At 46.8% G+C, this 24443-nt stretch overlaps 2 protein-coding genes across 2 annotated transcripts; one reads left to right on the top strand and one right to left on the bottom strand.

The window, feature by feature from the left end:
• Positions 1 to 109: 109 nt before the first annotated feature.
• Positions 110 to 14487, bottom strand: abhd8b (abhydrolase domain containing 8b). The gene is made up of 5 exons (XM_056415151.1): positions 14326 to 14487; positions 4900 to 5658; positions 4449 to 4619; positions 3988 to 4204; positions 110 to 2339 (listed from the first exon to the last, which is right to left on the bottom strand). Exons 2-5 carry the CDS (start codon positions 5646 to 5648, stop codon positions 2094 to 2096), a joined length of 1383 nt encoding a protein of 460 aa, XP_056271126.1. The 5' UTR covers positions 5649 to 5658; positions 14326 to 14487; the 3' UTR covers positions 110 to 2093.
• Positions 14488 to 15305: 818 nt separating this feature from the next.
• On the top strand, positions 15306 to 18660 carry dda1 (DET1 and DDB1 associated 1). Its single transcript, XM_056414590.1, has 5 exons — positions 15306 to 15614; positions 16259 to 16339; positions 16500 to 16551; positions 16755 to 16816; positions 16950 to 18660. Exons 1-5 carry the CDS (start codon positions 15606 to 15608, stop codon positions 17052 to 17054), a joined length of 309 nt encoding a protein of 102 aa, XP_056270565.1. The 5' UTR covers positions 15306 to 15605; the 3' UTR covers positions 17055 to 18660.
• Positions 18661 to 24443: the final 5783 nt, after the last annotated feature.

Raw genomic sequence — 24443 nt, 5'->3', positions numbered from 1 at the left:
ACCCACCTGCTTCCTGTGCTGGTTCGGCTGGTAACAGGTGGTCCGTTGGTTATGCAACATAAAGGGCAAAAAAATCTATAAAAATAAAAATAGGAAAAACTCCCAATAATTTACTTTTGATACAATTTTTAATCTGCATTTACTTTTGAGTTATTATCATTTTTCTTCAAAGGCAATCGGTTACAAACTTTAAGACACACACGATACAAAAATTAACATTTTCCTCAAATTATGACATAAAAACAAAGCGTCCGGACATGGAAATGATCAATTATGATCTTTAGTTAAGTCTAAATACAAATATATATATATATATATATATCACGTTTATGTGACGTAAGACATTTGAATTGATTCGTTGACATTGTTGCTATATGTCCTTTAAATCTCTAAATACCATAACGTACATATATACAGAAATACAATGTATAAAAAATAATAATCTAAATAAAAAGCATCAACATTTCATTTAGCGGACTTACAATCATACACATAGACTTCTAGCTGTATTCACTCAACCAATCAGAACGCTTCATTTCATCTACCCGTATTATAAGAGAAGTTTCAGAACATTGTGAATAACGCTAAGAGGATTTAATTTAGTTTATTCATTTATAGTTATAGGACTTTTTATTTATTTTTGTCTGACGCAGACGCAATAGTAAAAAAATTGCAATGATATAAAACTAATATATTAGAGCTTAACTTTATTCCTCCAAGTAAAAAAATACATTGTAGAATAGCAGTTTAGGGAATAAATAAATATACATTTTTAGCAATAAAATAATTAATTACCGTATTCTTGCACCGACTCGTTACAGCAAAAGAAAATTAAATACATTTAATAGGTCAAACAACTGCTGACAGTTGTTTTATTTTGTTGTTGCAATAGATGAAATATATTTTACCACGTGGAAGTTCATAAATATGTCACCGTTAGTTTAATAACCAAAGATGCTACAGCAACAGCACGTGGCTATATATATATATATTATTCATAAATATGTTATCTTAAATATATATAATATTATTATTATTAATAAATATATTATCTGAATTTTTCTTTCTTTCAATAAATAGAAATATATAGTTAACAAACTAGTGTGTTGCAGTTTGGGGTGTATTCCTGCAGTCTCTTCCCTTATGCATCCCAATATAAATCTTATTATTATGTACAAGAGTATTGTGCTTTCACCTTCTATTGCATTGTGTAAATATAATATTAATATACACTTCTAAATAAGAAGTGCCTTTATGTGTGTGTGTGTGTGCATCATTAAACCCTGTGTGTCCGTTCTAAACTCTCACCTCTATGAGACGTTAGGTTTAAAATCTATCATTTAAATGTGATGGAATAAAACACACACGCACGCACACGCACAGCTACCTTAACATGTCACAACAAGGAGTCAAACACATGAGGTTCAGTGTCCCACTTGTTTCCATTGGGATGTTTGGCTTTGCAGCGTGACTGCCCCCTGGTGGTCAACCAGGAGCACGTTTCATACAGATCATTAACCCTTTATGGGGCACTCTTTGAAATTCAAAATGTCAACACTACGGCGCTATTGGAGGACATCAAAATACTGTTTTACTGTTGTGAGAGAAATATATCGTTTTTAGCAATCAACGAAGTTACCATATTTGGTTCCTCGCCAGATAAAGGGTTAATGTCGCTTTATTTAATCAGACCTTTATAAAGGCGCAGCTGTCAGGGTGACAGAGGGACACCTTTTGATTGGTCCATAAAGGTCCAATTGTGTCTCTTAGTTTCCACCCTGAATGAACGTGAGGATCCTGCTGGTGTCCGAGTCCCCAGCAGGCATCATCTCCACCCTCCTCCACCTCAAGGCACAGCGCCATCTTCTTCCCTGATGTACGTGTAGAGGAAGCTGTCGAGCTCCAGCATCCAAGACCCAAACTTCTTTTTTCCTGCACCGAGTCACATCTTTAGATGGACCCTGTTCCAGATGACCGGCCCGTTGGGCTCAGCAGCTTCAGGTTCACCAGCTTTAAAAAACCAGCTCAGATGATCCGGCTCCACACAGAGCATGAGGTCCTACGGTGGAGCTTCACTCGGCTTTACTCTCGAATCACTTCTTGCTGATCGAGGAGGTCTGCCTGGCGGTTGCAGGCAGGACCTCCGGAGGCTCCGGTGCAGCCGTGGATCGGGTCTGAGCCGTTTCCGGACGTGTTTTTTTGGACTCTTTCTTTGGCGGCGCGGCGGCCGGCTCCCACAGGATGAACTCGTGCAGCAGCGTGTTGACGGCCTCCGGAGACTCCATCATCACCATGTGACTGCCGTCCTCCAGGACCTTCAGGAAGGCCATCAGCAGGATCTGAGGTGAGAAGAACAAGATGAGGTGGCACTGAGCTGCTTCCAGGCCTCCGCAGGGTTCATCCATATGACCAATGAACAGGTTCATCCACATGACCAATGAAGAGGTTCATCACATGACCAATGAACAGGGTTTATCCTCATGACCAATGAACAGGGTTTATCCTCATGACCAATGAACAGGTTCATCCACATGACCAATGAACAGGTTCATCCTCATGACCAATGAACAGGTTCATCCTCATGACCAATGAACAGGTTCATCCACATGACCAATCAACAGGTTCATCCTCATGACCAATGAACAGGTTCATCCACATGACCAATGAACAGGGTTTATCCTCATGACCAATGAACAGGTTCATCCACATGACCAATGAACAGGGTTTATCCTCATGACCAATGAACAGGTTCATCCACATGACCAATGAACAGGTTCATCCACATGACCAATGAACAGGTTCATCCACATGACCAATGAACAGGTTCATCCTCATGACCAATCAACAGTTTCATCCACATGACCAATGAACAGGTTCATCCACATGACCAATGAACAGGTTCATCCTCATGACCAATCAACAGTTTCATCCACATGACCAATGAACAGGTTCATCCACATGACCAATGAACAGGGTTTATCCTCATGACCAATGAACAGGTTCATCCACATGACCAATGAACAGGTTCATCCTCATGACCAATGAACAGGTTCATCCTCATGACCAATGAACAGGTTCATCCTCATGACCAATGAACAGGTTCATCCACATGACCAATGAACAGGTTCATCCACATGACCAATGAACAGGTTCATCCTCATGACCAATGAACAGGTTCATCCACATGACCAATCAACAGGTTCATCCACATGACCAATGAACAGGTTCATCCTCATGACCAATGAACAGGTTCATCCACATGACCAATGAACAGGGTTTATCCTCATGACCAATGAACAGGTTCATCCACATGACCAATGAACAGGGTTTATCCTCATGACCAATGAACAGGTTCATCCACATGACCAATGAACAGGTTCATCCACATGACCAATGAACAGGTTCATCCTCATGACCAATGAACAGGTTCATCCACATGACCAATCAACAGGTTCATCCACATGACCAATGAACAGGTTCATCCACATGACCAATGAACAGGTTCATCCACATGACCAATGAACAGGTTCATCCTCATGACCAATCAACAGTTTCATCCACATGACCAATGAACAGGTTCATCCACATGACCAATGAACAGGTTCATCCTCATGACCAATGAACAGGTTCATCCTCATGACCAATGAACAGGTTCATCCACATGACCAATGAACAGGTTCATCCTCATGACCAATGAACAGGTTCATCCACATGACCAATGAACAGGTTCATCCTCATGACCAATGAACAGGTTCATCCACATGACCAATGAACAGGTTCATCCTCATGACCAATGAACAGGTTCATCCACATGACCAATGAACAGGTTCATCCTCATGACCAATGAACAGGTTCATCCACATGACCAATGAACAGGTTCATCCCCATGACCAATGAACAGGTTCATCCACATGACCAATGAACAGGTTCATCCTCATGACCAATGAACAGGTTCATCCACATGACCAGTGGACGGGCTCCCCTCACCTCGGCCATGCGCTGGTCCTCCTCGATGGGGACGAACTTGTCGTGCATGCCATGGACCAGCAGGACGGGCACAGTGAGCTCGGCGTGGTAGACCTCGTCGCCCTCGGGCCAGTACTGCCCGCTCATCGTGGAGCGCAGCACGAAGGGCGACACGTTGAAGGCGTTGTTGTCTCTCAGCAGCTGCTTCTCCTTGGCCCCCTGCTGGGCGAAGCCAGCCCTGTGGAGGGGGGGGGGGGGGGAGGCAATAATGGTTCTTAAATGGTTCTTTAAAAGGCTTTGTGGTTAGACAAAGAACCATCACCTACTGAATCACCATTTTCTCATTTGAAACACCTTCATAGGTTCTTTGAATAACTCTTTAAGGAAATGGTTCTTTAGAGAACCCTGGTTTGAAAGGTTCTTTGTGAAACCAGAAATGGAGAACCCAGATGTCCCCCCATGGTTCCGTGTCATGGTCTCACTTGAGGAAGCTCCAGGCCAGCAGCGGGGCGAGGCAGTGCAGCACACAGGTGGGCAGGTTGAAGACGGAGCAGAGGCTCGGCTCCAGAGCCGTGGGCCCGCCGCCGTTGATCATCACCATCTTGTGGATCTGCTCCGGGAACTCGTGGGCCAGGAAGGTGCAGAACGACACCCTGCACACAGAACAATCAGGGTTCTCTACACGGCTACTGAAGAACCATTTTCTCATTTATGACATCTTTATAGTTTCTTTCAAGAACTATTGAAGGAAATGATTGTTGAAAGAACCCTGGTTTGAAAGGTTCTTTGGGGAACCAGATATGGTGCCTTAAAGAACCATGTTTTGAAGGTTCTTTGAGACACCTTTATAGGTTCTTTGTGGAACCATAAATGGGGCCTTAAAGAACCCTGTTTTGAAGATTTGTTATCTCTAGAACATGGTGTGATATCTACCCGTAGGAATGTCCGATGAGGATGTTCCTCTTGCGTGCGTATCTCTTGAAGATGAGCCTCAGGTCGTCGGCCAGCGCATAGAACGTGTACGCGGCGGCGACCCGCGGCGCGGCGCTGGCCCCGTGACCCGCCAGGTCGGGGCAGATCACCTCGTAGCCCAGCCGCGAAAAGAAGTCCACCTGGCTGGTCCAGATGTCCAGGGAGCCGCCCACGCCGTGGATGAAGAACAGCGCCACGTCGGCGTGCGTCCCCCTGCAGCACGAGATCTTCCTCTCGCAGTCGATCACCACGGTGCGCTTGGGCTTCCTCCGGCGCCTCCTGGAGGGAGGCTGCGGTACTGCAGGCGAAGCCTCCCCTCTGGCCGGTCTGACAGACTCGGACCCGGCCTCGGGGTCGCCGACCTTCCCGCGGTCCGCCGGTTGGCCCTCGGCCGCGTTCTGAGGCTCCGCCTCTCCGTTCTGGGCGGCTTTAAGCTCGGCGCTCGCCCGCTCTCCCAGGTTCTCGATGAAGAGCTGCCCGTTGCGATACACCGTGATCTTTCGCTTGCAGCTGACGGTGCCGCCGGGCCCGGCGGGCTCCTCCAGCAGCGGCCGATCGGGGACGACGTGCCGGACCCGGAGCACGCGGCCCGGCTTCACCTCCACAAACTCGTAGCCGTCGGCGGACTCGGAGGACTCGGCGGGAGCCACGATGTTCGCCGACTTGGAGGCGAGGCAGCAGAGGAGGCCCTCCAGGAAGCCGCTCAGCATGGCTGACAGGCTGCGGGGGGGGGGGGGGGGGGATAAGAGGGCTCATGATGTGTGTGTTGTGTGTGTTGTGTGTGTTGTGTGTGTTGCAGCAGGGCCTGCGAGTCGCTCTGCAGGTGTCATTATCCCGTATACCCCCCCCCCCCCCTCCTCCCTGAGGGGGTTAATCTCTCTAAATCCACACAACTCAGTCTGTCTCCTCTCTCCATGAATCACGGAACGCTGGGCGGCGGCGTCTTCACCTTCCTCACCTTCCTCACCTTCTTCACCTCCTGAGTTATCCGTTGCATCTCAGGATGCCGAGACAGCACTGGTGAAAATTACAAATGACCTCTTAATGGCAGCAGATAAAGGACTCCTCTCTGTCCTGGTCTTGTTAGACCTTAGTCCTGATAGAGGACTCCTCTCTGTCCTGGTCTTGTTAGACCTTAGTGCTGATAGAGGACTCCTCTCTGTCCTGGTCTTGTTAGACCTTAGTGCTGATAGGGACTCCTCTCTGTACTGGTCTTGTTAGACCTTAGTGCTGATAGGGACTCCTCTCTGTACTGGTCTTGTTAGACCTTAGTGCTGATAGAGGACTCCTCTCTGTCCTGGTCTTGTTAGACCTTAGTGCTGATAGAGGACTTCTCTCTGTCCTGGTCTTGTTAGACCTTAGTGCTGATAGAGGACTCCTCTCTGTCCTGGTCTTGTTAGACCTTAGTGCTGATAGAGGACTCATCTCTGTACTGGTCTTGTTAGACCTTAGTGCTGATAGAGACTCCTCTCTGTACTGGTCTTGTTAGACCTTAGTGCTGCATTCAACACCATTGACCATGACATCCTGTTACAGAGACTGGAGCAGTCGATTGGCATTTCAGGCACGGCACTAATTTGGTTTAAATCCTATTTATCAGATCGATCTCAGTTTGTATTTGTAAACGATGACGCCTCGATAACCACCAACGTTAATCACGGAGTACCACAAGGTTCTGTGCTTGGACCAATTTTATTTACCTTATACATGCTTCCTTTGGGCAATATTATCAGGAAACACTCCATAAACTTTCATTGTTATGCAGATGATACTCAACTATATCTATCGATAAAACCAGAGGAGCGCAACCAACTTGGTAAAATTCAAGCATGTCTTAAAGACATAAAAACATGGATGACCTGCAACTTCTTGATGTTAAACTCAGACAAAACCGAAGTAATTTTAATCGGCCCTGAGCACCTCAGAGATCAATTATCTGGTGATGTGGTTTCTGTAGACGGCATTGCCCTGGCATCCAAGACCACTGTAAAGAATCTTGGCGTTATCTTTGATCGGGACTTGTCCTTTAACTCCCACGTAAAGAACATCTCAAGGACTGCATTCTTTCATCTACGTAATATTTAAAAAATCAGGCACATCTTGTCTCAAAAAGATGCAGAAAAATTGGTTCACGCGTTCGTTACTTCGAGACTGGATTACTGCAACTCCTTATTATCAGGCTGCTCTAATAAGTCTCTTAGGTCAACTCCTTATTATCAGGCTGCTCTTATAAGTCTCTTAGGTCAACTCCTTATTATCAGGCTGCTCTAATAAATCTCTTAGGTCCCTCCAGTTGATCCAGAATGCTGCAGCTCGTGTTCTCACTAAAACTAAGAAAAGAGATCACATCACTCCTGCACTAGCTGCTCTGCACTGGCTCCCAGTAAAATCAAGAATCACTTTTAAAATTCTTCTCTTAACCTACAAAGCCTTGATTGGTGATGCTCCATCATATCTTAAGGAGCTTGTAGTACCATATTGCCCCACTAGAGAGCTACGCTCACTAAATGCGGGACTACTTGTAGTTCCTAGAGTCTTAAAAAGTAGAATGGGAGCCAGAGCCTTTAGTTATCAAGCTCCTCTTTTATGGAACCAGCTTCCACCTTCAGTCCGGGAGGCAGACACAGTCACCTCGTTTAAGAGTAGACTTAAGACCTTCCTCTTTGACAGAGCTTATAGTTAGGGCTGAATCAGGTTCACCTGGTCCAGCCCCTTGATATGCTGCTATAGGCGTATAGCTGCCAGGGGACGTTTAGGATGCACTGAGCACCTATCTCCTCTTTTCTCTCCTTAAGGATGAATTTTCATCTCTCAATCACACGTTACTAACTCTGCTTTCTCCCCGGAGTCCTTTTGACTTCACGTCTCATGGGGTCATCGGACCCTATGAGACGGCATAGATCCTATCTGCCTGATGGATCATCGAGGTCTGGGTCGTGGAATTCCTGCTCCTGACTCCGCCCACTGTTGAGACTCCGCCCACTCCTCCTCTCTACCGCCATCTGCCTGATGGATCGTGGAGGTCTCCATCGTGGAATATGCCTACTATGAACTATTCATACACTCTGTCACATTCATTGAATGTATTTTAACTCTAAATCTGTCCTTCTGGTCACATGACATCTATTGTTCTGTCCATCCTGGAGAGGGATCCTCCTCTGTTCTCTGCTGAAGGTTTCTTCCCTTTTTTTCCCCCCTGAAGGGTTATTTGGGAGTTTTTCCTGGTCCGATGTGAGGTCAAAGGTCAGGGATGTCTATGTGTACAGATTGTAAAGCACTCCGAGACAAATTAGTAATTTGTGAAATTGGGCTATACAAATAAACTGAATTGAAACTTAATTGAATCTCTTTCTCTGCACCCGTCAGATACTTTCCCCCTGTGGATTATGGTCGTAATGGAATACAGCGTTCCCGTTATTCCCGTTCTGCTCGTCCATGTTCATCCAGACGCTACGTGTTGCTCAGCGGGACGATTATTAATATCTAAGTATCATCCTCCCATCAGAAGCCGTCTGTCATCCTCTTCTACAACCTGTGTTCTTCTTCTTATATTATCCTGCAGCGTTGACAGTGAGGTGACCTCGCCTGACCTCACAGACGGAACACTCATGTATAAACCACGCCCCCTTTTTAAAAACTGTTTTTATGCGACTCAGATATTAGAATCAACTTTAAAAAAGACGTTTGAGACAGAAACCAAACATAGAGCTGCTGCTGTTCACAAGCATTGATTATTATATCAGGAAACCCAGGACTGAATCCTACTGACATACCTGTGTCTCATTGTGTCTCATTGTGTCTCAATGTGTCTTATTGTGTCTCAATGTGTCTTATTGTGTCTCATTGTGTCTCATTGTGTCTCATTGTGTCTCAATGTGTCTCAATGTGTCTCATTGTGTCTCAATGTGTCTCATTGTGTCTCATTGTGTTTCCCAGCTGCTCCTGAACGCATCATCTCACTCTTCCGGTAAGCTCTGGTTGCCAGCTCAACAGCGAGCATGACTTCTTCTTCTCTCCCTCCCGCTCCCTCTTGCTCAGTGTGTCTCATGTATAGTTATCCCCCTGCCTCCCTTAATGATAACGATACATGCAACAAGTGTAGTTTATTTGCTAGGTTGGAGGCAGGTCTAAGTGGGTTAGATGCACGGCTCCGCGCTATCGAAGCTCAGACAGCTATGCTAGTTAGCCCGCCCTCTCCCGTAGCCGGCGCGGAGCTACAGTCAGCTGCTAGCTGTTCCCCGGTGGTCCCCGAGCAGCCGGGATCGTGGGTAACTGTTCGCAGGAGTAGTAAGTCTACACAGAAGCCCGCTGTGCACCAACCACTTCACGTTTCGAACCAGTTTTCCCTGCTCAGCGACACGCTGAGGAACACACCCTGGTTATCGGGAGCTCTATAGTCAGGAACGTGAAAATAGCGAAGCCGCGGACCAGAGTCGTGTGCCTCCCGGGGGCCAGAGCGGGCGACGTGGAGTCTTGTTTGAAGCTGCTGGCTAAGGATAAGCGGAGATACAGTCAGATTGTAATACACGCCGGTGGTAATGACGCCCGAGCCCGCCGCTCGGAACTCACTAAAATTAATGTGGAATCGGTGTGTGCTTATGCCAAGACGTTGTCGGACACCGTAATTTTCTCTGGCCCTCTCCCAAATTTGCAGACAGACGAATTGTATAGCCGAATGTCGTCTTTCAACCGCTGGCTGTCGAGGTGGTGCCCAGCGAATAATGTGGGCTACGTAGACAACTGGAAGACTTTCTGGGAAAACCTGATCTGATGAGGAGAGACGGCATCCATCCCACGTTGGACGGAGCGCGTCTCATTTCTGCGAATATGACCAAGTTGATCACCGGACTTAATCTATGACAACCCAGGGTTCAGATCAGGAACCGGGAGCAGAGTTGTAGTTTAACACCCTTCTCTGCTCTTCCATTCGAGCAGTTACCCACCCATGACTCTAGAGTAGAGACTGTGTCTGTCCCACGGCCACTTCAATTAAATAAATCAAAAGTAAGCAGAAGAGGAGTCGTACACAATAACCTTATACAAGTTAACACCATTATTTCAGCAGTGCAACAAAACAGGTCTATTAAATGTGGTCTCCTAAATATTCGATCTCTATCATCTAAAGCTGTGTTACTAAATGATTTAATATCAGATAATCACATTGATTTATGTTGCCTAACTGAAACCTGGCTGAGCCATGAAGAATATGTCTGCCTGAATGAATCGACTCCTCCAAGTCATATTAATACTCACATTCCTCGAGGCACCGGTCGAGGAGGTGGAGTAGCAGCCATCTTTGAATCGAGCCTATTAATTAATCCTCAACCAAAATTACACTCCACCTCATTTGAAAGCCTTGTTCTTAGTCTTTCACATCCAACCTGGAAAACACTACAGCCAATTCGATTTGTGATTCTGTACCGGCCACCAGGTCCATATTCAGAGTTTATATCTGAATTCTCAGAATTTATATCAAGTTTGGTTCTTAAAACCGATAAAGTTATTATTGTTGGAGATTTTAATATCCATGTGGATGTTGATAATGATTGCCTTAGTGCTGCATTCATCTCCTTGTTGGACTCGATTGGCTTCTGTCAGAGAGTACAGAAACCCACTCACAGCTTTGGCCACACGCTTGATCTTGTTCTTACTTATGGCGTTGACATTGAGCATTTGAACGTCTTCCCACAGAATCCTCTTCTGTCAGACCACAACCTCATCACTTTTGAATTTATACTACCGGAGTGTACTCCGTTAGTCAAAAGTTTCTACACCAGATGTCTAACTGACAGTGCTGTAGCTAAATTTAAAGAAGCGATTCCTTCTGCATTTGATTCGATACCACGTCTCAATATAACAGAGGACTCCTGGTCTAACTTTAGTCCGTCCCAGATTGATCATCTTGTTGACAGTGCCATAGGCTCTCTGAGAATGACACTGGACTCGATAGCCCCTCTGAAGAAGAAGACAGTGAGGAAGAGGAGGTTTGCTCCCTGGTATAACCCTCAGACCCCGCAAACTGAAGCAAACGTCACGAAAGCTTGAACGCATATGGCGTTCAACTAATCTCGAAGAATCCCGCTTAGTTTGGCGAGATAGTCTTAAAACATATAAGAAGGCCCTCCGTAATGCCAGAGCAGCCTATTACTCATCAGTAATAGAAAAAAATAAAAACAACCCCAGGTTTCTCTTCAGCACTGTAGCCAGGCTGACAGAGAGTCACAGCTCTGTGGAGCCGAGCATTCCTATAAACCTCAGTGGTAATGACTTTATGAACTTCTTTAATGAAAAGATTTTAACTATTAGGGACAAGATTAATATTCTCTTGCCCATAACCAGTGATCTGTCCTCAAGTGGAATGGCCTTGGAAACCGCTGTATGCCCTGGTGTATATTTGGAGGGCTTTTCTCCCATCAACCGTGACCAATTATCTTCAACGGTTTCTACTTCGAACACGTCTACCTGTCTCTTGGACCCCATCCCGACGAGGCTGCTTAAAGACGTTTTGCCTTTAATTGGCGGCTCTCTATTAGATATTATCAATGTGTCTCTGCTAACAGGCCACGTACCACACTCCTTCAAGGTGGCTGTTATTAAACCTCTCCTGAAGAAGCCCACTCTGGATCCAGAGGTATTGGCTAACTACAGACCGATCTCTAACCTCCCCTTCCTCTCCAAGATCCTTGAGAAAGTGGTCGCAAATCAGTTGTGCGACTTTCTACATCATAATAGTTTATTTGAGAAATTTCAATCAGGATTTAGAAAACACCACAGCACCGAGACGGCACTGGTGAAAATTACAAATGACCTCTTAATGGCAGCAGATAAAGGACTCCTCTCTGTCCTGGTCTTGTTAGACCTTAGTGCTGCATTCGACACCATTGACCATGACATCCTGTTACAGAGACTGGAGCAGTCGATTGGCATTTCAGGCACGGCACTAATTTGGTTTAAATCCTATTTATCAGATCGATCTCAGTTTGTATTTGTAAACGATGACGCCTCGATAACCACTAACGTTAATCACGGAGTTCCACAAGGTTCTGTGCTTGGACCAATTTTATTTACCTTATACATGCTTCCTTTGGGCAATATTATCAGGAAACACTCCATAAACTTTCATTGTTATGCAGATGATACTCAACTATATTTATCGATAAAACCAGAGGAGAGCAACCAACTCGGTAAAATTCAAGCATGTCTTAAAGACATAAAAACATGGATGACCTGCAATTTCTTGATGTTAAACTCAGACAAAACCAAGTAATTTTAATCGGCCCTGAGCACCTCAGAGATCAATTATCTGGTGATGTGGATTCTGTAGACGGCATTGCCCTGGCATCCAACACCACTGTAAAGAATCTTGGCGTTATCTTTGATCGGGACTTGTCCTTTAACTCCCACGTAAAGAACATCTCAAGGACTGCATTCTTTCATCTACGTAATATTTCAAAAATCAGGCACATCTTGTCTCAAAAAGATGCAGAAAAATTGGTTCACGCGTTAGTTACTTCGAGACTGGATTACTGCAACTCCTTATTATCAGGCTGCTCTAATAAGTCTCTTAGGTCCCTCCAGTTGATCCAGAATGCTGCAGCTCGTGTTCTCACTAAAACTAAGGAAGAGATCACATCACTCCTGCACTAGCTGCTCTGCACTGGCTCCCAGTAAAATCAAGAATCACTTTTAAAATTCTTCTCTTAACGTACAAAGCCTTGATTGGTGATGCTCCATCATATCTTAAGGAGCTTGTAGTACCATATTGCCCCACTAGAGAGCTACGCTCACTAAATGCGGGACTACTTGTAGTTCCTAGAGTCTTAAAAAGTAGAATGGGAGCCAGAGCCTTTAGTTATCAAGCTCCTCTTCTATGGAACCAGCTTCCAATTTCAGTCCGGGAGGCAGACACAGTCACCTCGTTTAAGAGTAGACTTAAGACCTTCCTCTTTGACAGAGCTTATAGTTAGGGCTGAATCAGGTTCACCTGGTCCAGCCCCTTGATATGCTGCTATAGGCTTATAGCTGCCGGGGGACGTTTAGGATGCACTGAGTACCTATCTCCTCTTTTTTTCTCTCCTTAAGGATGAATTTTCATCTCTCAATCACACGTTACTAACTCTGCTTTCTCCCCGGAGTCCTTTTGACTTCACGTCTCATGGGGTCATCGGACCCTATGAGACGGCATAGATCCTATCTGCCTGATGGATCATTGAGGTCTGGGTCGTGGAATTCCTGCTCCTGACTCCGCCCACTGTTGAGACTCCGCCCACTGTTGAGACTCCGCCCACTCCTCCTCCCCACCGCCATCTGCCTGATGGATCGTGGAGGTCTCCATCGTGGAATATGCCTACTATGAACTATTCATACACTCTGTCATATTCATTGAATGTATTTTAACTCTAAATCTGTCCTTCTGTACACATTACATCTATTGCATCTGTCCATCCTGGAGAGGGATCCTCCTCTGTTCTCTCCTGAAGGTTTCTTCCCTTTTTTTCCCCCTGAAGGGTTATTTGGGAGTTTTTCCTGGTCCGATGTGAGGTTTTGGGGCAGGGATGTCTATGTGTACAGATTGTAAAGCATTCCGAGACAAATTTGTAATTTGTGAAATTGGGCTATACAAATAAACTGAATTGAATTGAATTGAATTGTGTCTCAATGTGTCTCAATGTGTCTCATTGTGTCTCAATGTGTCTCAATGTGTCTCATTGTGTCTCAATGTGTCTCAATGTGTCTCATTGTGTCTCAATGTGTCTCAATGTGTCTCATTGTGTCTCATTGTGTCTCAGTGTTTCTCAATGTGTCTCAATGTGTCTCAGTACCTGCAAGAGGTCGTTAAATAGGTCAGAGACGATCAGACTGAAGCCACAGAGATGTTGCCATGGGGATTAAAGACAACGACAGTAGCTCCTCATCATGTTCAGCTATTGCACTCACTTCTGTTGTATGACACATTTAATATCAGCGTAGTTCATCTTTAAAAGTTAATCTTTCTGATGGACTTCTGCGAGATAACTTCAGCATGAAATAACTGCATTATAGTATAGTGTAATGTCCTTAAAGACACACACACACACCATCACTACGTCTGCCAAGACCAACACAACCATGGAGAAACACATGAACACTAAATTATTTATTTAAAAATAACATTTAAAATTGGACAGTTATTGTGGCCATAAAAACCAAAACGTTCATGTAATAACTAGAGATACCAATTGTTCACACAGGAAAGAACATGGGGAAACTAATAACTAAAGCGTTTCTATGCACTGAGAGTTAACCCACACGTCACTCTGTCTCCTTGGTGTTAAACCCGATCCTCTAACCACAGGAAACACTCAGGCAAGCCAAGAAAAGGTGCAGTGAAAGAATAAAGTTGCTCACCTGTGTATTTCCAACAGCTACAGATCAGAATCCTGTAGTTTCCTCGCGAGGCACCGAGGACGCTCAGCGGGCTGTAAACTGCTGCAGCCAATCCACTAATCTCATTTACCTGGTTGTCCCGGAGGCTCCGCGCGGCGGCGGCGGCCTGCAGCGGGAGGGCCCGGTGAGGGGAGCACCTGCGCGTCCATGTGTGTGCGTGCGTGTGTGACGTCACGGTGGAGCTCCGCCTGAGTGAAACGACCTGGTTCAGTTTAAGGACGCGAGCAGCTTCATTGAGTGGAAATATAAATACAAGTTGTATAATAACGAAAAATAAAATCATTTACATTTTTAAATAAGTAAACAACGTGAAAGCTACAACAAAACATTTAAAACATATCTTAATTATTAAATATCGCCTTATTGTCATGATACCTGCTGGAAATTCACTTTAGTCACTGCCTTGTTTATATATTTTGTTTCCTCTGTATATTTAGTATTTTAGTATTAGTATTTAGTATTGTTATTGTTATGGTCTCAGGACCTTAAAACCTGGTCCTGAGAGAAATTATAATTCATTCAGTTGTATGTTGTATCATCGAAATGACTCATACACTTGAATTTGAGAACAGAATATAAATATGAAGAATCTGCTATTGGCCAACAAAGACAAGTATTGCTTTATATGTATGGTGTAGTACGACAGTATATACAGTCTATATACTATGTGCTTGAACATTGGTATTGATGAAATTTGCATTTTAAAAACAGTGTGTTTAAACTATAAAGTGAACATGCAGAAGCCTTGTTAACTTACCAACGGGCTCCACTGTTTTTTATTCGTATAATGATGCTCATCATGTGTCAGAGCAAGACTTCCCAGTCAATATTTATGATGATAAAATGTCGTGTTCAATGATTGGCTGCCGGGTCAAGCTGCTCCCACGTGGGAGCAAGGCTCGACCAATGGGTGCGTCCGGGGCGTGGTCAATGTAGCATCGCTGACTTCAGAGCCATCATGCTAGCTGAAGAAGTCCTGTGCAACTAGCTTTGCTAAACTCACTGCAATGACACACTGGGTCAGCATCTCTGTGAATAACATATCTTTTATTTGACATTGACACTGGGATCTAGAATGGAAACAGCTGCTGGTGTGTGAAGAGCCTCGTTTTCTCTGGTCCGGCCCGATAGGACAGCTGTCTCGGTTAGCCGGTGAGCTAGCGTGGCTAACCTCAACATAACTGCCTGCCGATCGCGACCAGCACGTCGGCGGCGTGACGTTGGGAAACTCTACCATCGCCATGGAGAAGGTGTGTAGTCCACATACAGACAGTGTGTAACGTCAGTGTCACCCGACAGCACCCGAGGGTGCGCGGTGACACCGATGCTAACTGGCAGTAGCGGATGCCGCTAGTTAGCTGCTAGTTAGCCGCTAGTTAGCCGCACCTGCTTCTCCTGCTGTCGGCGTTCACTCGCGGAGGCCGAGCTGCGGCATCGTGTTGTCCGACTGGCTCGGTTTTAAACCACTTTCTGTAGTCTTGTGTGTGTGATGTCATCTCCAGTTTTGGGGGGTTTCCCGGGGCCGGTACGGGGGGTGGGAGGGGTAGCAGGCCCCGGTAGCATGCCCGGGTAGCATGGCCCGGCATGGTGGGTTGCTTGAAGAGGGGAACGCCCAGCACCGACTCAGTGACCAGGTTGCGGTCTGCAGTCCTCGAGTGTGTTGTCATGAACATGATCTGTAGTCAACAACATGTGGGACTAACACCAAACTCCGAGTTAGACTCCTGTTACTGCATGCTACAGGTGGATTAGCATGTGGGATGTGTGTGCAGAGCAGATTGACAGGTGACTTGGGCACGTGCAGCTTTTTGGGGGTCAGATTTAAATGCAAAATGAAAGAAACCATGCTCTATATTTATCTTTATATTCATCACATGCCCCTCTTTTCCCACAGGCTGATTTCTTGAAAGGACTCCCCGTCTACAACAAGAGCAACTTCAGCCGGTTTCATGCAGACTCCGTTTGTAAAGCATCTGTAAGTAGTTCATATTTATGTCACATTAACTGTCATTTGCTATGAATAAAATGCAAGAAAAATCACTTTATAAATACCGGAAATGCTGTGATCGTGGTTTAACTTCATTCCACACAAATGGGGAAATCTAATTGGTGACCTTTCCGGTCCTGTTTTACAGAATCGGAGGCCCTCTGTGTACCTTCCAACGCGGGATTACCCCTCCGACCAGAGTAAGTACTCTTATTACACTTTTATTTAACCAGGTGGAACATATTGAGATTATAAATCTCTTAAATACCTACATTCAAAACCATAATTTAGAAGTAAGGCCGTACTAACGGAAGCTTTGGTACGGTAGTTTGTCAACGACATCGTTTCTGTGCTCTAGATATTTCAGTTTTTAACATGTTTTTTCCGACTGTTTGTTCCACAGTTATCGTAACAGAGAAAACCAACATCCTCCTGCGTTACCTCCACCAGCAGTGGGACAAAAAGGTGAGCACGTCCACCCCTTTTGAGATGATGTCATTAATCCGGCTTCTTTTATTGATTTTAATCTTTTGGTGGTTGGATTATTATTATAATTAAAAACTGTGATGTTTGTGTGTTATCATTTGTGTTCTCACAGAATGCAGCAAAGAAAAGGGAACAGGAGCAAGGTGACGGGGACAGTCCTGCCCCCCCGAGGAAGATCGCCAGGACAGATAGCCAAGAGATGAATGAGGACTCATAAATGTGTGTGTGTGTGTGTGTGTGTGTTTGCGTACACAGAGTATAGCCGGTAAAACTTTACAATAACAAAAGGGTACGCCCACCAGTATGGATATTTCTGGCCGTTCTGCACTACGCCAGCAGCCTTTTCTGGTATTAAAATAGAATTTGGGAAAATGTAAGTCAACAAAGCATCGTTTTTATTTTGTTTTTTGTGGAAAGAAAATATAACCGGAAAAGATCTGAAAGTCACGCGTCGCTCTTGGGGAGGAAACTGCATCCTGATGTTTAAAAAACACAAACTATGCTGGCTATTCCCTGTGTCGCATCGTGTGTATGCTGAGCTGTAAGTGTGTGTGTGTGTGTGTGTGTGTGCGCGTGTGTGTGTGAACGAACAGTTGGAGAGAAAAAATGTCAGATTAGATTTTAAGACGCGAGGAAGTCGACAGGAGACGCTCCGCCTCACGCTCTCGCCACCGGCTCGTGACGTGCAGCCGCCTGTCTCCCGGAGAGAGTCTCACGCGAGTGCCGATGACACTTTTTTGTTACCATTTAAATTGTATTACGACTTAATATTGTTGACGTTTATGGCGACGAGCTTCCTGCCAGCCGCAGTGCCCGCCCTCTCGGTTCCACTGCCCACTGCAGCCACACGGGGGCGCCAGTGGACGTTTCCTCAGCCTGAACCAAGACTGCACTGTGACCAGAACAAGAGAAGCACCTCTTCTTCCAGAATGCCGTGTGTGTGTGTGTGTCTTTTTGGTGAATATGCATATCTTCGTTCTCGTCCTGGACTCGTGCTCGTAGGATAAACGTCGTGTTGGTGTTTCTGAGAAACGTATATTACATCTAGCGCCGCCGCCGTCTCATAAACACTAGTAACGACGGGATGTTCTGTGAGTTTTAGCTGTAAAAAAAAAAAGGAGAAAAAGTTGAGCTCAAATACGGACATTTATGGATTTTTCGATTGCGCAACAAGGAGAAACATGTACAACGATATCTGGAAAAGGAGAAGAGAAAAAAAAAAAAGTAAATAATTTCCAGTATCAGAATGAGTTTATCCAATGGACTATATTTTGTGTATGTGTATGCCTTTTTTTTTGTTTTTTTGGGGAGAAATAATACAACCGCATCACCATGGATACGATGGACGATGCAAAAGGAAGAAGAAGAAGAGCCCCGCTGTCCGTTACCTCGCCTTGCATGTTGGTGTTTTACACTTCTGGACCAGTAATAATACGACCTGAGGGCGGTTGTGGTTTTAGCCCGGAGGCCTCACACAACCTGGTCTGGACCCCTCCACCCCCGGGTTCTCTGTGCATATATATTTTCAGCCATGGAATGCGCAGTGCGCATGCACAGCAACGTGCAGTCGCCATCCCGCCGGCGTCGTATTCTGTGCAACACGGAAGAAAAGCTGCTTGTTTTTTTGTTTTTAATAATAGCATCACTGCCCATCAAAGCCTCCGGTTCTGTGTCGACGCCGTCGTGCGTCTGAAACGTAGAACCACGTTGTGCTTCTCGCCCCGGATCCATATGGATATTAATAACACCAGAAGCCTTGCCCCCCCCCGAGCAGACATGTTTCCTTTTCTGGCTTTGCTGAAATAAAACTGGATTGTAACTGGGGACTCGTCCTGTGGTGCTTCTGGATTTCTTTTTCAATTCAGTTTGTTTTGTATAGTTCATTATCACACAGGCTTTACAATCTACACATACAACATCCCTGACCTTTGACCTCACATCGGATCAGGAACAAACCCTTCACAGGGACAATACAGTGAAGAGCCCAGAGGAGGACCCCTCTCCAGGATGGACTCTTCTAGTGCTGGAGAAGTAAATGTACAGAGGTCACGACACACGACGTGCTTTTGAAATAGTTTTATTAACTATTATTCAGGTCTTACAAAAATATGACAAAATAAATTAAAAGAAATAAATAATCCCATTTCCCCAGTATGTCTTCTTTTAGAAGGTCTCTGTGTGCGGCTGTAAGCTGGAAGAGCAGATGATGTTCAGCAGCTTCGGGCCTCCGTCACAACGACATGCAGGAGCTGCTGCTCGGGAGGAAGGACACGGTGGTGGATGCTGTCCAATAGGAATCCAGTTCTATCTGTAGTCCTCCTGGAGAGAACTACACATGGAGGTCAGTCTGGCTCCGGCTGCTCTGAAGCTTCTATCATATCTTCATGTTTGGATTCTCGTCGGCTCACGACCCGAGAGCCACGCCGCCAGGAGACGAGACTTATGGAGACGCTGCTTCCTGTCTACACCCGTCTGTCTGTCTCTCTCCATCTCTCTCTCCTGCCTGTCTGTCTCTCTCCATCTCTCTCTCTCCTGCCTGTCTGTCTCTCTCCATCTCTCTCTCTCCTGCCTGTCTGTCTCTCCATCTCTCTCTCTCCTGCCTGTCTGTCTCTCTCCATCTCTCTCTCTCCTGCCTGTCTGTCTCTCTCCATCTCTCTCTCTCCTGCCTGTCTGTCTCTCTCCATCTCTCTCCATCTCTCTCTCTCCTGCCTGTCTGTCTCTCTCCATCTCTCTCTCTCCTGCCTGTCTGTCTCTCTCCATCTCTCTCTCTCCTGCCTGTCTGTCTCTCTCCATCTCTCTCTCTCCTGCCTGTCTGTCTCTCCATCTCTCTCTCTCCTGCCTGTCTGTCTCTCTCCATCTCTCTCTCCTGCCTGTCTGTCTCTCTCCATCTCTCTCTCTCCTGCCTGTCTGTCTCTCTCCATCTCTCTCTCTCTCCATCTCTCTCTCCTGCCTGTCTGTCTCTCTCCATCTCTCTCCTGCCTGTCTGTCTCTCTCCATCTCTCTCTCTCCTGCCTGTCTGTCTCTCTCCATCTCTCTCTCTCCTGCCTGTCTGTCTCTCTCCATCTCTCTCCATCTTTCTCCATCTCTCTCTCTCCTGCCTGTCTGTCTCTCTCCATCTCTCTCTCCTGCCTGTCTGTCTCTCTCCATCTCTCTCTCCTTCTGCCTGTCCGTCTCTCTCCCTCCCTCTTTCTGTCACTAGCTGTCTGTCTCTCCCTCTAGCTGTCTGTCTCTCTAGCTGTCTGTCCCTCTAGCTGTCTGTCCCTCTAGCTGTCTGTCTCCCTCCCTCTCTGTCTCTCTCTCTCTCTCTCTGTCTCTCCAGTGATACTCAACCTGTAGACAAGACGTTCCTCTCGTCTCATTAATAATAGACGAATGTTTTCCAGAAGTAAAACAGAACATCTCAGCCGTGACGCGGTGGCCGACCCGATGGAGTCGCTCGACTTCTTATTGCTTCAAATGTCCGTCACGTCTTCTTTCACCCGACAGGAGCAACACGCTGGAGTTTTCTTTCGGCACGAGACTCAACTTCAGTCACTCTGAAGTTTAAAGTCCAACGTCCTCACGAGGAGACGGCTTCCATAAACACAGGGGGATGGATGAGGTGAGGGGGGGGGGAGTCCTCACACTAACTATGAGACAGATGGCAGCTGAGATGCATAGAGTGTGTGGGGGGGGGGGGGGGCTCCAATAACTCAGTGTTATTGCATCATCCTTTCCAAACGTGAAGTGAATGCATAGTTAATGTGTCTCCACCGACAGTGAGATGGTCTTATCTAACGATGACGTCACCATCGCGTCCCTTTCAAAGCGTCCCTACACTGCAACCGGACGCCCCGCAGCACACCGATGACGACACACTGGTGTGATGGGTCAACAACAACTGGCGCCACCTGCTGGAGAGCTCGCAGAATAACATACATGTTCATGTTGTAGATCAACACAACATACACAGACATGTTGGGGAACAGGATAACCCCAAAAGTACCACTTTGGTTAAAAATAAAATGAAAAAAGGTAATTCACCATCATCAGATAAAGATAATAATGCAGCGAATGGAGAGCGGCCATTGTTAAAGGACAAGAGATGTGTCAGTGTGTTAGGGAGCGCCGAGGAGGAGAGGAACCCGGGAGAGGAGAGGAAAGGAACCGTGAGAGGAGAGGAGATGAACAATTAGAGGAGAGGAACCCAGGAGAGGAGAGGAGAGGAACAATGAGAGGAGAGGAACCATGAGAGGAGAGGAGATGAACAATGAGAGGAGAGGAACCCGGGAGAGGAGAGGAGAGGAACCGTGAGAGGAGAGGAGAGGAACCATGAGAGGAGAGGAGAGGAACCCGTGAGAGGAGAGGAGATGAACAATGAGAGGAGAGGAACCCGGGAGAGGAGAGGAGAGGAACCGTGAGAGGAGAGGAGAGGAACCGTGAGAGGAGAGGAGAGGAACCGTGAGAGGAGAGAAGAGGAACCGTGAGAGGAGAGGAGAGGAACCGTGAGAGGAGAGGAGAGGAACCATGAGAGGAGAGGAGAGGAACCGTGAGAGGAGAGGAGAGGAACAATGAGAGGAGAGGAGATGAACAATGAGAGGAGAGGAGAGGAACCATGAGAGGAGAGGAGATGAACAATGAGAGGAGAGGAGAGGAACAATGAGAGGAGAGGAGAGGAACCATGAGAGGAGAGGAGAGGAACCATGAGAGGAGAGGAGATGAACAATGAGAGGAGAGGAACCATGAGAGGAGAGGAGAGGAACCATGAGAGGAGAGGAGAGGAACCGTGAGAGGAGAGGAGATGAACAATGAGAGGAGAGGAGATGAACCATGAGAGGAGAGGAGATGAACAATGAGAGGAGAGGAGAGGAACCCGGGAGAGGAGAGGAACAATGAGAGGAGAGGAGATGAACAATGAGAGGAGAGGAGATGAACAATGAGAGGAGAGGAGAGGAACAATGAGAGGAGAGGAGAGGAACAATGAGAGGAGAGGAGAGGAACAATGAGAGGAGAGGAGAGGAACCATGAGAGGAGAGGAGATGAACAATGAGAGGAGAGGAGAGGAACCATGAGAGGAGAGGAGAGGAACCATGAGAGGAGAGGAGAGTAACAATGAGAGGAGAGGAGAGGAACCGTGAGAGGAGAGGAGATGAACAATGAGAGGAGAGGAGAGGAACCATGAGAGGAGAGGAGAGGAACCCGGGAGAGGAGAGGAGAGGAACCATGAGAGGAGAGGAGATGAACAATGAGAGGAGAGGAGATGGACAATGAGAGGAGAGAGGAACCGTGAGAGGAGAGGAGAGGAACAATGAGAGGAGAGGAGATGAACAATGAGAGGAGAGGAGATGAACAATGAGAGGAGAGAAGAGGAACAATGAGAGGAGAGGAGAGGAACCATGAGAGGAGAGGAGAGGAACCCGGGAGAGGAGAGGAGAGGAACAATGAGAGGAGAGGAGATGAACAATGAGAGGAGAGGAGAGGAACCATGAGAGGAGAGGAGAGGAACCGTGAGAGGAGAGGAGATGAACAATGAGAGGAGAGGAGATGAACAATGAGAGGAGAGGAGAGGAACCATGAGAGGAGAGGAGAGGAACCCGGGAGAGGAGAGGAGAGGAACCATGAGAGGAGAGGAGATGAACAATGAGAGGAGAGGAGATGAACAATGAGAGGAGAGGAGAGGAACCGTGAGAGGAGAGGAGAGGAACAATGAGAGGAGAGGAGAGGAACAATGAGAGGAGAGGAGATGAACCATGAGAGGAGAGGAGAGGAACCATGAGAGGAGAGGAGAGGAACAATGAGAGGAGAGAAGAGGAACCATGAGAGGAGAGAAGAGGAACCATGAGAGGAGAGGAACCATGAGAGGAGAGGAGAGGAACAATGAGAGGAGAGAAGAGGAACCATGAGAGGAGAGGAACCATGAGAGGAGAGGAGAGGAACCCGGGAGAGGAGAGGAGATGAACAATGAGAGGAGAGGAGATGAACAATGAGAGGAGAGAAGAGGAACCATGAGAGGAGAGGAGAGGAACAATGAGAGGAGAGAAGAGGAACCATGAGAGGAGAGGAACCATGAGAGGAGAGGAACCATGAGAGGAGAGGAACCGTGAGAGGAGAGGAGAGGAACCATGAGAGGAGAGGAGAGGAACCCGTGAGAGGAGAGGAGATGAACAATGAGAGGAGAGAAGAGGAACCATGAGAGGAGAGGAGAGGAACCCGGGAGAGGAGAGGAGATGAACAATGAGAGGAGAGGAGATGAACAATGAGAGGAGAGGAGATGAACAATGAGAGGAGAGGAGAGGAACCGTGAGAGGAGAGGAGAGGAACAATGAGAGGAGAGGAGATGAACAATGAGAGGAGAGGAGAGGAACCATGAGAGGAGAGGAGAGGAACCCGGGAGAGGAGAGGAGATGAACAATGAGAGGAGAGGAGATGAACAATGAGAGGAGAGAAGAGGAACCATGAGAGGAGAGGAACCATGAGAGGAGAGGAGAGGAACAATGAGAGGAGAGAAGAGGAACCATGAGAGGAGAGAAGAGGAACCATGAGAGGAGAGGAACCGTGAGAGGAGAGGAGATGAACAATGAGAGGAGAGGAGATGAACAATGAGAGGAGAGAAGAGGAACCATGAGAGGAGAGGAACTGTGAGAGGAGAGGAGAGGAACAATGAGAGGAGAGGAGAGGAACCATGAGAGGAGAGGAGAGGAACAATGAGAGGAGAGGAGAGGAACCCGGGAGAGGAGAGGAGATGAACAATGAGAGGAGAGGAGATGAACAATGAGAGGAGAGGAGAGGAACCATGAGAGGAGAGGAGAGGAACCCGGGAGAGGAGAGGAGAGGAACCATGAGAGGAGAGGAGAGGAACAATGAGAGGAGAGGAGAGGAACCATGAGAGGAGAGGAACCGTGAGAGGAGAGGAGAGGAACCATGAGAGGAGAGGAACCGTGAGAGGAGAGGAGAGGAACCATGAGAGGAGAGGAGAGGAACCATGAGAGGAAAGGAACCGTGAGAGGAGAGGAGAGGAACCATGAGGAGGGAGAGGAACAATGAGAGGAGAGGAGATGAACAATGAGAGGAGAGGAGAGGAACCATGAGAGGAGAGGAGAGGAACCATGGGAGGAGAGAGAGAGGAGAGGAACCATGAGAGGAGGAGAGGAACAATGAGAGGAGAGAGGAACCCGGGAGAGGAGAGGAACCATGAGAGGAGAGGAGAGGAACAATGAGAGGAGAGGAGAGGAACCATGAGAGGAGAGGAGAGGAACAATGAGAGGAGAGGAGATGAACCATGAGAGGAGAGGAGAGGAGGAGAGGAACAATGAGAGGAGAGGAGAGGAACCATGAGAGGAGAGGAGAGGAACCATGAGAGGAGGAGATGAACAATGAGAGGAGAGGAGAGGAACAATGAGAGAGAGAGAGGAACCATGAGAGGAGAGGAGAGGAACAATGAGAGGAGAGAAGAGGAACCATGAGAGGAGAGAAGAGGAACCATGAGAGGAGAGGAGAGGAACCATGAGAGGAGAGGAGATGAACAATGAGAGGAGAGGAGAGGAACCATGAGAGGAGAGGAGAGGAACCCGGGAGGAGAGGAGAGAGATGAACAATGAGAGGAGAGGAGATGAACAATGAGAGGAGA

Source organism: Pseudoliparis swirei, chromosome 5 (assembly GCF_029220125.1).
Source record: "Pseudoliparis swirei isolate HS2019 ecotype Mariana Trench chromosome 5, NWPU_hadal_v1, whole genome shotgun sequence".
Lineage (NCBI taxonomy): Eukaryota > Metazoa > Chordata > Actinopteri > Perciformes > Liparidae > Pseudoliparis > Pseudoliparis swirei.
The sequence above is the reverse complement of the archived record's forward strand: the minus strand, read 5'-3'. Positions and strand labels throughout refer to the sequence as shown.

Coding starts and splice junctions, on each gene's coding strand:
- abhd8b (XM_056415151.1), bottom strand. CDS start 5,648: ATGCTGAGCGGCTTCCTGGAGGGCCTCCTCTGCTGCCTCGCCTCCAAG. Junction 4,620..4,899: donor CTCATCGGACATTCCTACGG/GTAGATATCACA, acceptor TTCTGTGTGCAG/GGTGTCGTTCTGCACCTTCC. Junction 4,205..4,448: donor CTGGCCTGGAGCTTCCTCAA/GTGAGACCATGA, acceptor CCCCCTCCACAG/GGCTGGCTTCGCCCAGCAGG.
- dda1 (XM_056414590.1), top strand. Junction 16,340..16,499: donor ACTCCGTTTGTAAAGCATCT/GTAAGTAGTTCA, acceptor CCTGTTTTACAG/AATCGGAGGCCCTCTGTGTA. Junction 16,817..16,949: donor ACCAGCAGTGGGACAAAAAG/GTGAGCACGTCC, acceptor GTGTTCTCACAG/AATGCAGCAAAGAAAAGGGA.